Genomic DNA, 14507 nt, shown 5'->3' with positions numbered 1-14507 from the left:
CATAACTGTAATTTTGCTACTGATATGAATCATAATGTAAATATCTGTGTTTCCTCATGGCCTTAGGTGAAAGGGTTGTTAGACCCAAAGGGTGTCATGACCCAGAGGTTGAGAACTATCGGGTGTGGAACTACACTCTATATGGAGAACAGAAATTGCTTCTCCAAGAGTGAGTCATGCCAGTAATGAGTTGGGACAGGAGCCTTGTTCTTTGTAAATGATAAACAGGTGAAAAGTTAAAAAAAAAAAATGCACAGTGATGATTCTTTACCTTCTAGTGACTTTTCCAGGGTGCTACATTCAAAAGACATTTCTGACTTTCCTTAACTGTCTATTTTCCTTCTGACATTTCTAGCTCTTACCCCTCAGCAATCACCACTTCTTGGCTCTGATACACTACATCATGTCTCACAAATACTTCCTGGGAAAAGAGTGGATGCGATGTGAAGTTAACAGCTTACTGAAGTCACTCATGAGGGCAAGTGAGTGACATAGCAAGATGAGATCAGTCTCCCTCATGAGTGGCCCCGGTTTAGGTGGATGCATGAGATGGCAGAAAGAACACAGGCTGCTGCCACTGGTTCAATAAGAATGAGGAGATGAATTTCAACTTCCTAGTGTGTACAGATGGAGATTCCATGTGCCGTGTTTAAGCCATCATATTTCTAAAGTATGAACACTTGCATTCCAGACATCATCAGAGAAAGGCCAGTGTATGCAACAGTAGTCAGGAAGAAGAAGAGAGAAGAAAGTGGCATTTTCTGTAGAAGCACTTGGTTTCACTAGATCACTGATTCTCAAAACATGGTCCTGGAACAGCTGCCTTGGCATCACCTAGGAGTAAGGGATGCAGATTCTTGGCTCCACCTTAAGTACAGAAGCAGAAGCTCTGGGTGTGTGTGTGTGTGTGAAACCCACTCTCCTGTGGTCTGACACATCTCCTGTCAGAATCTACTGCCAGGTAAAGATACAGAGTCCCTGCTCTGGGCAACAGCGGAAGAAAGTTGAAAGCAAAAAGAAATCAAAGCACGCAAATAAAGTAACATGGAAATGTGTGTCACTCATCCAACAGTGACAATGTGTGCCCACATAGCACAGAGCCAAAACTTGCAGAGAGCAGATGCTGTTTCTGTTAGGGCTTTCAATCAAGAATTTAAACTGTATCAGATCACCCTTTCTCTAAGTCTTAAATACATGTATACAGCATGTGTTTGACAGAAAAGACGATGGGTAATTCTGAACATTAGACTCTATTTTAGAAGTTCTCCTCAAAGTAAAAATTTCATCTTTGAGTTGCTTAAATTGAAGCAAAGGGGCTTTTGGTAATCATCTTAGCATTCCTCATTTCTCTAGACTATTTCCAATTAGGACTAGAAAATGATCTTAAGATATGTTGTCTAACATGACTAAGGGTTTTATTTTAGCAAGGCAAATATGTTAAATGCAGTAAGTACCACTATCTTTAAAGAAAATGCCTGCTCCTCAATAGAGAAGAAATAACCTTTGTTTAAAAAAAAAAAAGTCTTCCTCTTAGACTTCTGGGAATGATGTCAGACAAGAAGCTGCCTCTGTGTGACCCAGGTGAAGAGTCAAAATAAGAAAAAGATGGCTCTTCTCCAAAAAGAAAAGGAGAACTTTGGGAAATCACAAAGGTAGTGATAGGCTACCCCCAAACTACATAGAAAATGATGGGTGATGCACGGATGTTAACTGAGCTAACAGTTCCAGTTCAGTGGCTCCCTGGAAGTGAGAGGGGGATTCTCATTCAGAAGGTAACATGGAGCTTTAACGAGAAGAGACTGGTGCCCTGCCCTTAGGGCAGGCTCACAATACTCGTACGCTGTAGATCCAGTTAGGAGAGTTATTGTTTGCTTGTTTTATTTTTCTTGTCTCTTAAGAGAAGATTTTGCCAGGCAGTTCTAGCTGGCCTGGAACTTCCTATGTAGACCAGTCTGACCTTGATTTTCCTGCTGCTGTCTCCCAAGTTCTCAGATAACAGGTATGTGTGATCATGCCATATAAGTCGTAGATATTGCTGAGACGGGGATTCCTCTAGCAAATGGGTCAGCAGAGAAGGAGGAGGAGGAGGAGGAGGAGGAGGAGGAGGAGGAGGAGGAGGAGGAGGAGAAGCCCATTTTGTCACTCTGTACAACTTGGAGGCAATGATTGCATGTCATCTTGAGAGGGAATCTTCTATCTCAATCTGAGCCAACTCTGGGTGCCTGAGAGCAGAGAGCCTACCACAGCCCAGGATGAGAGTGCCATTAGAGGCAACTGTGGAAAGCTTGGACACTGTTCAGAAGAGAAGTATGCAGCAAAAGGTACCTCTCAAACAGCAAATAACACAGGGAAAGGTAGCTTTACCTTGGGAGCCAGGAGCAGATCACCCCAACTGCCACCAGTCCTGGAGTTTGATAGCCCTGAAGTAGAGAGCAACAGAAGAAACAACCTCTGGAGCCCCCTATCTGCCATTCCCTACCATAAAGGCCCAGACCTGGAAGCTCAAGCTGAATTCTGGACACCCACAGCTGCATCCCTCTAGTAGGGTGAATCATACATAGAGGGGCATAGAACTATGAAGACACCTATGCTGATGTACAGATTTCAGTGCTGTGAGACCCCCCTCATTATAATAGCCACCAATGTGATACAATTTGAGGAGTCTCAGGAGGATGGGAGAACCTGGCCAGCCCACAGAAATGTGGCCAGTACAGGACCCTTCCATGTAACGAAGGGAAACTGACAATACAAGAAAACTCTGGTGACCATTGGTCACTTGTCCAATGCAGGTGCAACAGTCTAAGCCACAGGAAGGCTAAGAGTCCATGAATTCAAAGGGTCTCTCCTCACTCCTGTGCATAAACTAGCCATCACTCAGTTCTGATGCCCCAGAAAGAGCTGTGCCAACACTTCATGTGTTTTTTTCCTTCTTTTTATTTATTTTTGGACCCCCTATGATCAACCTTATCTGTTTTCCTATACTTTCAGCAGGGTTTTTACTTTGTTATACTTTAAAATTTTGTGTTTCTATTTTCATTCCTTTTATACATTCATCATTAAAAAAGAAAATCCTTGGCGTATTATTTCTCTTCTTACATTTATCTATCTAATTTTGTTTCTGAATAATATTTATTAATGGGACATGTTTGGGTTTTGTTTTTTAAATTTTCTCTACTATTTCACTTTTCTCCCTGATAATATTTCTCTCTACTCCTCTTTTTCATTTCCCTTACTTTTACCTACTATGTATTCCTCAAATCCCTTTTCTATGCCTTCTTTCTTTATTTCAGTAATTTTACTATTTCTACACTTTAAATAATTTTTAAGTCCATATCATGTTCTACAGTAGTTTTGCAATTTTCTGTTTTATGTTTTTTGGTAATGTATTATTGAGTTTTAATTGTTTTTAAATGTATTCTTGTATCTTGTACAGTTTGATTGTGTTGCTGTTAGAACTGCTTTCTCCTCTCTGAGTGGTACTGCTAATTGAGACCTCAAGAGTAGAAATCTCAAGAAGCTCCCCAAATAATACTAGAAAAGATACCCAAACCAACAGATCAGAAAATCACAATGCAGACATACAAGAAACATGAAAAAACAAGGCAACATGATGTCTCCAGGAGATCATGATTCCTTAAGTACTGGATTAAAAGATTATAAAATAAGTAACATGCCAGATAAATACTTAAAAGTTTTCTGGTGAAATTGGCCAACCACATCAAAGAGGATTCAAATGAGTTGATAAATTCAACCAAGGACTGCTGGGGATGCTGTGAATGTGGGGCTCTGATTGATTGATAAATAATTCCAATTGGCCAGTAGCCAGGCAGGAAGTATAGTGTGGGCAGGATAAGTAGAGAAGAAAATTCTGGGAGGTAGAAGGCTGAGTCAGAAGACACTGCCAGCCGCTTCTGCTATGAGAAGATGTAAGGTACCAGTAAGGCACAAGCCATATGGCAACTTATAGATGAATGGAAATGGGTTAAGTTAAGATATAAGAACTAGATAGCAAGAAGCCTGAGCCATTAGGCCAAACAATTTAAATAATGTAAGTGTCTGTGTGTTTATTTGGGTCTGAGTGGCTGTGGGTTTGAGCGGGACTAGAGTAAACTCCAACTACAAAGGACCTAGAAAGGAAAGTTAGCAACATAGAAGAAAGATGAGCAAATGAATGAGAATGTCAGGAAGATATATGAAAAAGTCACTGATGTGGAAAATATCAGAAAGATATACGAAAAAGTCGCTGATGTGAAAAATATCAGTAAGATATGTGAAAAAGTCACTGATGTGGAAAATATCAGAAAGATATGTGAAAAAGTCACTGATGTGGAAAATATCAGTAAGATATATGAAAAAAGTCACTGATGTGGAAAATATCAGTAAGATATATGAAAAAAGTCACTGATGTAGAATAAAAATCCAGCAGCAACAACAACAATAAAAAGCCAAACAAATAGAAACATGGGATTTAAAAAAAAAATCAATGATTCAAACAAAAAATACAGTGGAAAGCATCAGTACTTGACTGTGCCAGTCAGTAGGAAAGCTGTCAGAGGTGGAAGACAAGATCTAGCAAATACTACATTCAAAGATTAATAAAGAAAAAAAAGTATGACTATAGCATCCAAGAAGTCTGAGATATGATCAAGAGACTAAACATAAGAATCTATATGATGGAAGAAGGGTTGAGGAAAACTCAAGGTGGGAAAATCATATCGAGCTTGCTCTGATGTTACTCCTATTCTTTATTTCAACCTCTTTGTGTGAATATCCATATATTTCTGAATTAATGTTTGAAATTAATGTGTTTGAAAACAACAGTCTCTTCCAGGGTAATCTATAACATCTGAGGTTGTACAATGGGACATGAACAAGTGTTGTGAATGGGTGTGTGTGTGTGTGTGTGTGTGTGTGTGTGTGTATGTGTGTGTGTGTGTGTGTGTGTGTGTGTGTGTGTGTGTGTATCACAGAACTAGAAAGGGGTCCAGGATAGTGGAGGAAGAGATCTTGAGGGGTAGGGAGAGTGTAATAGAATACTTATGGCCTGAAGGCAGTGGTGGGGATATTTAGGATATAATGACAAAAATCAGCAAGGAGGATCTATAAGAGATAGGGTAGGTCAATGAGGACATGCTAGGAAAAAACTACAATGACACATACGTGTGACAAATACGCTAGGAAAAAACTACAATGACACATACGTGTGACAAATACGCAACAAAACCTGTTATTTTGTACCCTAGCAAAATTTTAATAAAAAAGGACAAATAGCTTTCTTTTGGCAAAGCAGTTGCTGATCATTTTATTGCACATTTTCATGCTACCAATGTGCAAGAGTAAAGTGAAAACAGAAAGACCAGAGCTGCCCTTCTGCCTCATCTCCGTACATTCCAACAACTGAACAAATATAAAGGGCTACAGATGTGTACTGCCCCATCCTGGACCAGAACAAATGGACTGTGGGAAACAATGTTCTAGAGGGTACCAGGGCAAGAAGTGCTTAGGAGATAGCCAGATTCCAGTTAGAGATAAAGGGGAAGGTACTATCTGGAAAAGTATGATACAAGATGGGTGGTCTGAAAGAGACCAAATGTCCAGAGGTTGAAGACTGCAGGCATTTTATGACCAAGCCTTGAACAGATGGAAGCACCTTTAATTAAATATGTACACTTTTATTGTATCTATCACATGCAAAGACGTGGCTGGGGAAAGCTGAATAAGATACCATATTATACACCAGAAGCTCAAAGAAGTGTTATCAAATAGAGGTCTGGAAAACATAAAATAACATTTAGAACCTTTTGAAAACTCTGAATTAGAGCTATTGTGTGGTACATAATAGTCATTGTGTCTGATGAATGAATACACTGAACTCTTGTAATCCTAAGATTCTTACATTTTTAATGGGCTAGGCTATTCCCATTTTCAAGTTGTAGATAAGCATTTGAATAACCAATTCTACACAAAGGCATTAAGAAGAATGAATAGTACATGTGAAGGGATCTGATAAAGTTTAAAATATTGTATACCTATGAGGACACAACTCCAAATATAAACTCGGACTACATCATAAATCATGGCTTTGGAAATGTGCCTTTTTCAAAAGTGGAATTATTTATTGGACCGCAATGTTAATAGCACAGTAAGAACAAATGACATTAGGTGAGTTGAGAAGGGAGCTGCTCTATGCTGAGGACAACATCGCTGCTTCTCCACTTTGGAGTGTTATTGGTTGTGATTGTTGCCACAGTAGCCCATCAATCATGCACTTGAGTTGTTCTTTTAGCAGGCCTTTGTGATTCCCTCATACTACTATTCTATCAAACACCCAAGAGTTTATCACCTCTATGATCACTGTTATTTTATTACTTTGTTTTTTATCACTTGGAGACAAATTCACACTGTTTAGCCCTAGCTGGCCTGAAACTTGCTATGTAGATCAGGCTGGTCTTGAACTTGTGACAATGCTCCTGTCACTGTCTCCTGAATGCTGGGATCAGATGCATGTGTCATCATGCCTGTGTTGGTCATTCTTTAATACTGAAGGGAATAATATACAGAGCTTCTGAAAGTACTGAGTCATTAACACAAGAATCATTAACTTTAAGCCAATGGTTCTCAACCTGTGGGTTGTGACCTCTTGGTGGGGGGGTCTAATGACCCTTTCACAAGGGTCACCTAAGACCATCTGCATACCATATATTTACATTACAATTCATAACAGTAGCAAAATTACAGTTATGAAGTAACAATGAAAATAATTTTGTGGTTGAGGGGTTCACTGCAACATGAGAAACTGTATTAAAGAGTTGCAGCATTAGGAAGGTTGAGAATCACTGCTTTAAGCAGAGAGAGAGAGAGAGAGAGAGAGAGAGAGAGAGAGAGAGAGAGAGAGAGAGAGAGAGAGAGAATATGTGAGTGTTTCGGGGGCAGAGTAGATAGCTTTTGTGGACTGTAGCATGTTAAAGTCAGAAAGAAAGTCCGAAAGGGAAAACTAGGGAAAGGACAGTATTGATTTGGTGGTTTTGTTGTTGGAACATTAGTTGTCATTGTCATGAAAAGATAGCCCAGACCTTCCTGTTCTGCAATGGTGGTGTAAATGGTGACAATATATTCAGCAAGGCCGGCTCACTTTGTTGTTAAGGAGCCATGAAACACTGCCCCAAGCTTGGAGCTAAGTCTTTGGCCTTCGATCTCTTCACCTCTTAAGTCTAGGCTCTTTGAGGCTGTTTTAGGGATATTTTAGAAAACATAAACCAAAGAACTGGGAGAGCTACAGTGCACCGACAAGCTGACTTGGCACACTCCTCCTTTGTCTTTGATACAAAGGCAGTGTGTTTGGTACTTTGAGTATGTTGAGTGCTCCTAGAGAACCGTTTAGGATTTCTTCTTGCCAGGGTTATATACCGAGGGTAGGTTCCTAACTATTCTAGGCAATGAGAGGACATTTATGGGTCAGAGATACATCTGCATCTTGAGCAATAACAGGTTTCAAGCAAAGGCATGTCTGCAAATGACTTACATACAACCTTACACTAGTCGCTGGGCTGAGAGTAGAGTGAAGAATTGAATCCCCTCCCTCTAAGATGCCAGAGGACACTCTGAGGTTACTAAAGCACTTGAGACCTTTCTGTTTAAACACTGAGGGCTGCAGGCCAGCCAGAGCCCAGGGAAAGGCTCAGCCCAGTGAACAGTCTTCTCTGAAGGAAGAAATACTACCGAGTGAGAATTTTTCAAAGTAAAAATGCAACAATAGCTAATTATCTGTTTGAGAAATTCGGAGCATACTGAATACACACTATTATCAGTGCCTATAATCAAAATTTTCTATTGAAAAAATGATTTAGTAAAAATATTTACCTGTGTGGTGACATTCATTTCTTTTTGTTTTTTATTATATCTTTCTGCTTCAGTATCTGCAATATACAGAGCATTTCTATAAAATTTGAAGACATCAAAAACATTCACAAAATGCAATTTCTAGTTTAAAAACTTTCTTGGAGTGTTAGAGCTTGCATTGTAATACTTGAGATGCTTTACAGTCCAGAGTTACTAATGAGATGTTAAAATAATCCCTTTGTTGATCATTTTTAAAGCTGTAATCTTCTTCAATGAAGCGTTTAGAAACCGACCTAAGATGCATGGGGTCTACAAGTGATAGCACTGGATACAGTTGTGGAAAGTACTCTGAGCTAGTTGGTTGGTTGTTTGAAGCTGTAAGTCACAGAGGCTTAGGCAGTTGACTAGAGGAAGCCTTTAAGGCAGTGAAGGAAGAGAGTAAAAAAGAATTAAAAAAATGACTTTATTGCAAAGGGAAATAGAAGAAAAGTTTTGGAAACCCACAAAGGTAGCAAAAAGATAGGGAAAATAACAGGGAAAAATACATAAAACACAAGATGCAGACAAGCAAGAACCTGAGGAGGACCCAGAAGCTGCTTCCAAAGGGAAGCCTGATGGAGGCCAGGCTTCCCTTCTCACAACAAGCCAGGCTCCCAGGAACATCAGCTCCAGTGGCCAGTGCAGATGAGACAGGGATCACACTGGTGGATCAGTCAGCAGGAGAAAGATAACATTTTGTCATGACATACCGCTTGAGGGCTGCTGAACATGGCCTTCCCCCCGCCATGTTTTACTTGCATATATTAATTATATGTAATGGTAGGTTTCATTATGACACTTTCACACACACACACACACACACACACACACACACACACACACACACACACACACACACAGAGTATTCTGAGCACATTCACACACATCTCTCAACCCTTTCTTGCCTGCCACCCAGTGCTACTGCTCAGCCCTTTTTCTTTCCCAACCAGTTCTTCTATTAATGGACCATTGTCCTCTACCTCTCTCTCCCCTCATCCTTTTCTCTCCCTCTCTCTTTTTCTCTCTCTTCCTGTCTCCCTCTCCCCCTTTTTCCCCCTCCTCCCCTCTCCCTTCTCCCTCCCTTTTTTTTCCTCCCTCCCTCTGCCCCCATTTCTTTATGATCCACTGAGTTTAATTAGGATGTTTACAGGAGCATAGTTGATTAAGGAGTTATTTACATGTGCTAAAATAGTGCTATGTGATTGAAGACAAGGCCTTTTCATTAACTGTATTTATATCTTTGTGGAGGGATGGCATCTCATGATCCCCTCCCTCTTCTGTGACAGAATGTTGATGGGCCAAGTCTTATGCTGATAATCTTAGCTTTTGAGAGCTCAACTGTGGCTATTCTTGGTTGTCTACTTGACTACATCTGGAATTAACCTAAAATACACATACACCTGTGAGGGATTTCTTTTAAGTAACTAAATTATTTGAAGTTGGAAGACCCACTTCTAATCCAGATCTCTGAAGTGGGAAGGTATAACTTTAATGCAGATCTTTTGAGGTGGGAGGGCCCACCTTTGTTCTGGGCTGTACCTTTTGCTGGCAGCCAATATAAAGGACATGGAAGAAGGAAGCTTTCTCTTTGCCAGCTTGCTCTCACTGGCAAGTCCATTTTTTCACTGCAATTATGGACTGCTTCCTTGGAATTCTGGTATATACTGAAGACCAGCTGAGAAATCCAGCCTCATGGACTGAACAACTACTGGATTCTTGGAACTTTTATTGATAGACAGTCATTGTTGGACTAGCTGAACATGGCCTGTAAGCCATTTTAATAAATCCACCATATATATAATTATTCTCTAAGTTCTGTTCTTCTTCTAGAAACCCTTGACTAATACAGCAATTCCACAAGGCTATGCCATGGTCTGCACCACCTTAAGAGAGAAACTATTCTTAAAATGGTTTTATTTTATAAATAAAAAACTATCTATTCTTAAAAACTGAGGTACCTTGAAGACCTGAGACCAGGGACTACCCAGAGGGGGCCTGCTACACCTTCAGAGAGAGCAAAGGCCAAGAAAAAAAAATGCACCTTTACCATACAGGAAGGCTGAATATTAATGGGCTGTGTTGTATTTAATTTTTATTTATGCTTTATTTGGATAATTTTGTTAAAACATTTTTCATTTGGGGAAAATGTTTTTTTCCCCTTAGTTTCTTTTTTGATCTCTGTGTTTCCTCTTCCTGCCTATGTTTAGTAGTATTTTAACCATATTGGCTTTAAATTTGTAAATAAATTTTTACTAAGTGTGTGTGTGTGTGTGTGTGTGTGTGTGTGTGTGTGCGCACATATGTGCCACAATGAATATGAGGACTTAGGAAATGTTCAGCTTTCTCTTTTCTACCATGTGAGTCAAACTCTGATCACCAGTGCCTTTACTCAATGAACCGTCTTGCCAGTCCCAATATCCTTTCCTTTATGTATATTCATTATACACAGTACTGTGTTACATAGGGATACTTTCATCTAATTATATATTATATATTGAATATATTCCTTCCCTACACCACACCTTCCCTTTTCTAAGCTTTCCTCCTCTATTTAGTCCCTTGTTCCCTTAGACAAGTTTACTTCTACTTTAATGTCATATATACATACATATATGATTTTGTGCATTTACATCAAGTCTAGGGACCACAGATCAAAGAAAACATACAATGCTTGTTTTCTAGGACTGGCTTATTCACCTAACATGATTACTTTCAGCTACATGCATTTCCTTGAAAACTATATTCACTCTTCTTTGTTGCTGAAAAAAAAAAAAAACCCTTCATTGTATACATACACACACATACACAAACACACACACACACACACAAATTAGAAGGTAGGATCTGCATATAAGAGCAACATGCAGTATTTGTCTTTCTCTGCCTCAGTTACTCCACTTAATATGCTATTTCTACTTTCATAAACTTTTCTGCAAATTTCATTTTCTTTATGACTGAGTAAGATTCCATTGCATATATATATATTTCATTATCCATTTATCTTTTGATGAGCATCTAAGCTGTTCCATTTCCTTTCTGCTATGAATAGGGTAGCAAAAAACATGAATGTGCAAGTATCTCTGAACTAGAATATAGAGTTATTTGGGTATATGCCTAGAAGAGTTTTGAGACCCTACCAATGAATTCCATAATGGCAGCACCAGTTTACTGTGAATAAGTATTGTTTTTAACTAAATCTAAATTATTCAATTTTACCAATAAAGACGTGGGAGCTAGATGCCGATGTGAAAGCCCAGCTAGCTCAGTTGGTAGCACATGAGACTCTTAATTGCAGGGTCATGGGTTCAGCCCAACATTGAGTGCCAAATGTTGTTTTTAACTAAATCCCAGTTATTCAATTTTACCAATAAAGACTCAGGAGCCAGATGCTGGGATGAAAGTCTACTGGTTTAGAGAGGTAGAGAAACTACCCAACTGAACTTCTACCTCTGCTGACATCCCAGAAAGAGCTTTCTCCTATGCTGGTTAAAACAGACTCCTTCAACTGGATGTCCCTCCCTTCTACTTCCTGTGCATCTCTCCTCTCCCTGCCCCCCATCCTCCTGAATTCTTCTTTAGACTCTATGGTAGTTTTCCTATCAACTGGCTGCTTGCTCTGCCTCTTGACCTACGGTTGATTTTATTTAATCCTGTTTACAATATTCCAGCAGAAAGCTGTTAGATTAAAGGTATGTGCTAGGGCTAAGCAACACCACAGCTAGAAGCAGGTTCCTCCAGTCAGCAATGCAATCTCAGGGTTCACAGTGTGATCAAATAAATCTCCTGCAACAAATAAGGGTTCCCCATTCCTCCCTATATCTTTGCCATCATCTGTCATCATTCTGACTGAGGTGAGGTAGAATCTCAAAGTAGTTTAATTTGATTTTTCCTGAAAGCTAAGGATGATAATTAAGGACACTGAACTTTTTTCCCCCACATGATTCTTGGCCATTTGTATTTTATCTTCTGAGAACTGTCTGAACATTTTATTAGCCCATTTATTGATTGGGTCATTCTCAGATGTTTGAGTTCTTTGTATATCCTAGATACTCTATGTCAGAGGTACAGGCAGATAAATTATCTCCCATTCTTCAGACTGTGTCTTCAGTTGATTGTTTACCTTATAGCCTTTTCTTTCACAGGTTCTATTTGGCTATTGTTGGTATTCTCTGAGTGACTGGAGTGTATTAAAAAAGTCCTTCCTGTCCATGAACACACCACCCTGAATATGCTTGATTTGGAAGCTAAGCAGGCTTAGACCTGATTTGAGCTTAGATGGAACATTGTCCTATGCCTATGTCTTCAGTCTTTTATCTATAATGGTTTTAGAGTTTCAGGTCTTATATTAAAGTCTTTCATACATTTAGAACTTCAGTTATTCCCTATTTGCTATAATGTTGGCTGAAGGATTGTGATGTATAACCTTTGTTATTTTGACATATGTACCTTCTATTCCCAGTCTTTTCTGGGCTTTTATTGTGAAAGAATATTGGATTTTGTCAAAAGCCTTTTTAGCATCTATTGAGATCATCATGTGATTCTTGTCTTTGAGTCCATTTATATGATGCAATATATTTACTGATTTGCATATGTTGAACTATCCTTGTATATATGGAAGAAAGCCAAGTTGATGATGAACAATCCTTTTGATGTGTACTTGAATTCTGTTTGCAAGTACTTTGGTGAGAATTTTTGCATCTATGTTTATTAGGGAAATGAATTTATATATTTTTGTATGTCTTTATCTGGTTTTTGGATCAGGGTAATAATGACTATAAAGAATTTAATCTTCATAAGTTTGTGTATATAGGAAATATAGACTATTTTGAGTATATAGAAGATAAACATACTTTTCTTTTCTGTTTATTTTTACTTTTATCCTATTATTGGAGAGAAAACAATAGATTATTTCAATTTTCTTATATTTCTTAAGCTTTAGTTAGTGTCCTAATATGGACAGTTCCTCTGAAGATGTGTCTCAGTCCATTTGAGCTATTGTAATTTAATAAAAAAAATTCTCTTTATTTCTTGTTAACAAGACATACTCATCAATGAGAATCAGATATTTAAATCATCCATTATTATTGTACTGAGACAAATCTGTGTGTTTATATAATGTTCATGAAATTAGGTGCACAAGGTTTGGTGGGTTTATATTTAGAACTATAATATCCTTTTAACAGATTGTCCATAGAAAGTAATCTTGTTTTTTAAATTAGTTTTGTTTGAAGCCAACTTTGTCAATTATTAAAACAAAAACACCTATTTATTGTTCTATTTGCTTAGAATACTTTTCTCCATCTTTTCATCCCAAGGTTGTACATGTTTTTGATGATAATGGCCATTTCTAGGAGGCAACAAATAATAGATCTTGTTTTAAAATCTAGTATGCTGATCTGTTTTGTTTGGTTAGAGAACTGAGGTAATAAGTATTTAGAATTGTTTCCAAAAGGTATATATTTTTCATGTCTTCATTAATTTTGTAGTGGTTGGTGGTTTCTTATTCCTCATTTCTTAACTACTGTTCCAGCATAGTTTCCTCTTTCCTGTAGCCTTATGGATGTATTCATCTTTCTCATCAGTCCAAAGGACTTTTTTCAAGAATCTTCTGTGGAGATGACTTGGTCATAAATTCCTTTAGCCTGCTTTTCCATGGAGATTATTGCTTTCTCCTTTAATTATGACAGATCATTTTTCTGGGTATAGCAATCAGGGTTGACACATCAATCCAAACACTTCAGGCTTTTAAAGTTTTTGCTGAGGAAGCTGTTAGTGAAATGTGCTTTTATGTGTGATATTTCTCTCAGTTTTCAAAATACTTTGTTCACTATATTTAATGTTTTAACTATAACATGATATGACCACATTTATTTGATTCCAGAGTTCTGTGGCTTGTTTAGCATATACAAATCAATAAGTATAATTCCCACATAAATAAATGTAAAGACAGATATTACATTTTCATCTCAGTTGATGTACAAAAGACTTCTGACGAAGTTCAACAACATCCATTCATGATAAAAGAGACCATGAAGAAGTAGAACATATCTCAACACAATAAGACTATAGATAACAAACTCACAGACAACAAAATAATAAATTGACAGCATTTCCTGTAAGATCTGGAATAAGACAAGGCTGCCCATTCTCTCCATTCTTATTTATTATAGTACTTGAGTCTTAGCTAGGGCAATAAGCCTGATATCAATCTTAATCACAGACATACAGACCATTGAGGTAGAAAGCCTACAAATAACTCATAAAGTTACAATCATCTCATGTTCGACAAACATGTAAAAGGCATACATCAGAGAAAGATACTTTCATTGACAAATGCTTCTGGAAAAACAGATTCCTACATGTAAATGAATGAAATTTGATCCATAATTTATCTTGCACAAAATCAATTTAAAATGGATCAAACACCACCATAGTATAAGACCCCAAAACTCTGGAATTTTTAGAAGAAACATGGATAAGGCACTTCAAGGATTTCTTGAATAGGAATCTAATGGGAAATACCACAAGAATTCTGGTTACAAAGTGAGTTCCAGGACAGCTCAGACTACTTAATGAGATCCTGTGTATATATAAAAAAAGAATGAGAAAAAATTCCTTGTCTAATCTAA

The 14507-nt window shown here is 38.0% G+C and overlaps 1 protein-coding gene across 1 annotated transcript in view; it reads right to left on the bottom strand.

Moving 5' to 3' along the window:
* LOC118581978 (protein sel-1 homolog 2) overlaps window positions 1-14507 on the bottom strand; it is a gene marked incomplete at its 3' end in the record, with an annotated part of 105966 nt that overhangs the window by 57105 nt on the left and 34354 nt on the right. Inside the window, exon 2 of the mRNA XM_036184366.1 lies at window positions 7861-7916. Within this exon, the coding sequence (XP_036040259.1) occupies window positions 7861-7916 (56 nt within the window). The remainder of the gene's footprint in view (window positions 1-7860; window positions 7917-14507) is intronic.

Source organism: Onychomys torridus, chromosome 4 (genome assembly GCF_903995425.1).
Source record: "Onychomys torridus chromosome 4, mOncTor1.1, whole genome shotgun sequence".
In the NCBI taxonomy this organism is placed as follows: domain Eukaryota; kingdom Metazoa; phylum Chordata; class Mammalia; order Rodentia; family Cricetidae; genus Onychomys; species Onychomys torridus.
The sequence above is the reverse complement of the archived record's forward strand: the minus strand, read 5'-3'. Positions and strand labels throughout refer to the sequence as shown.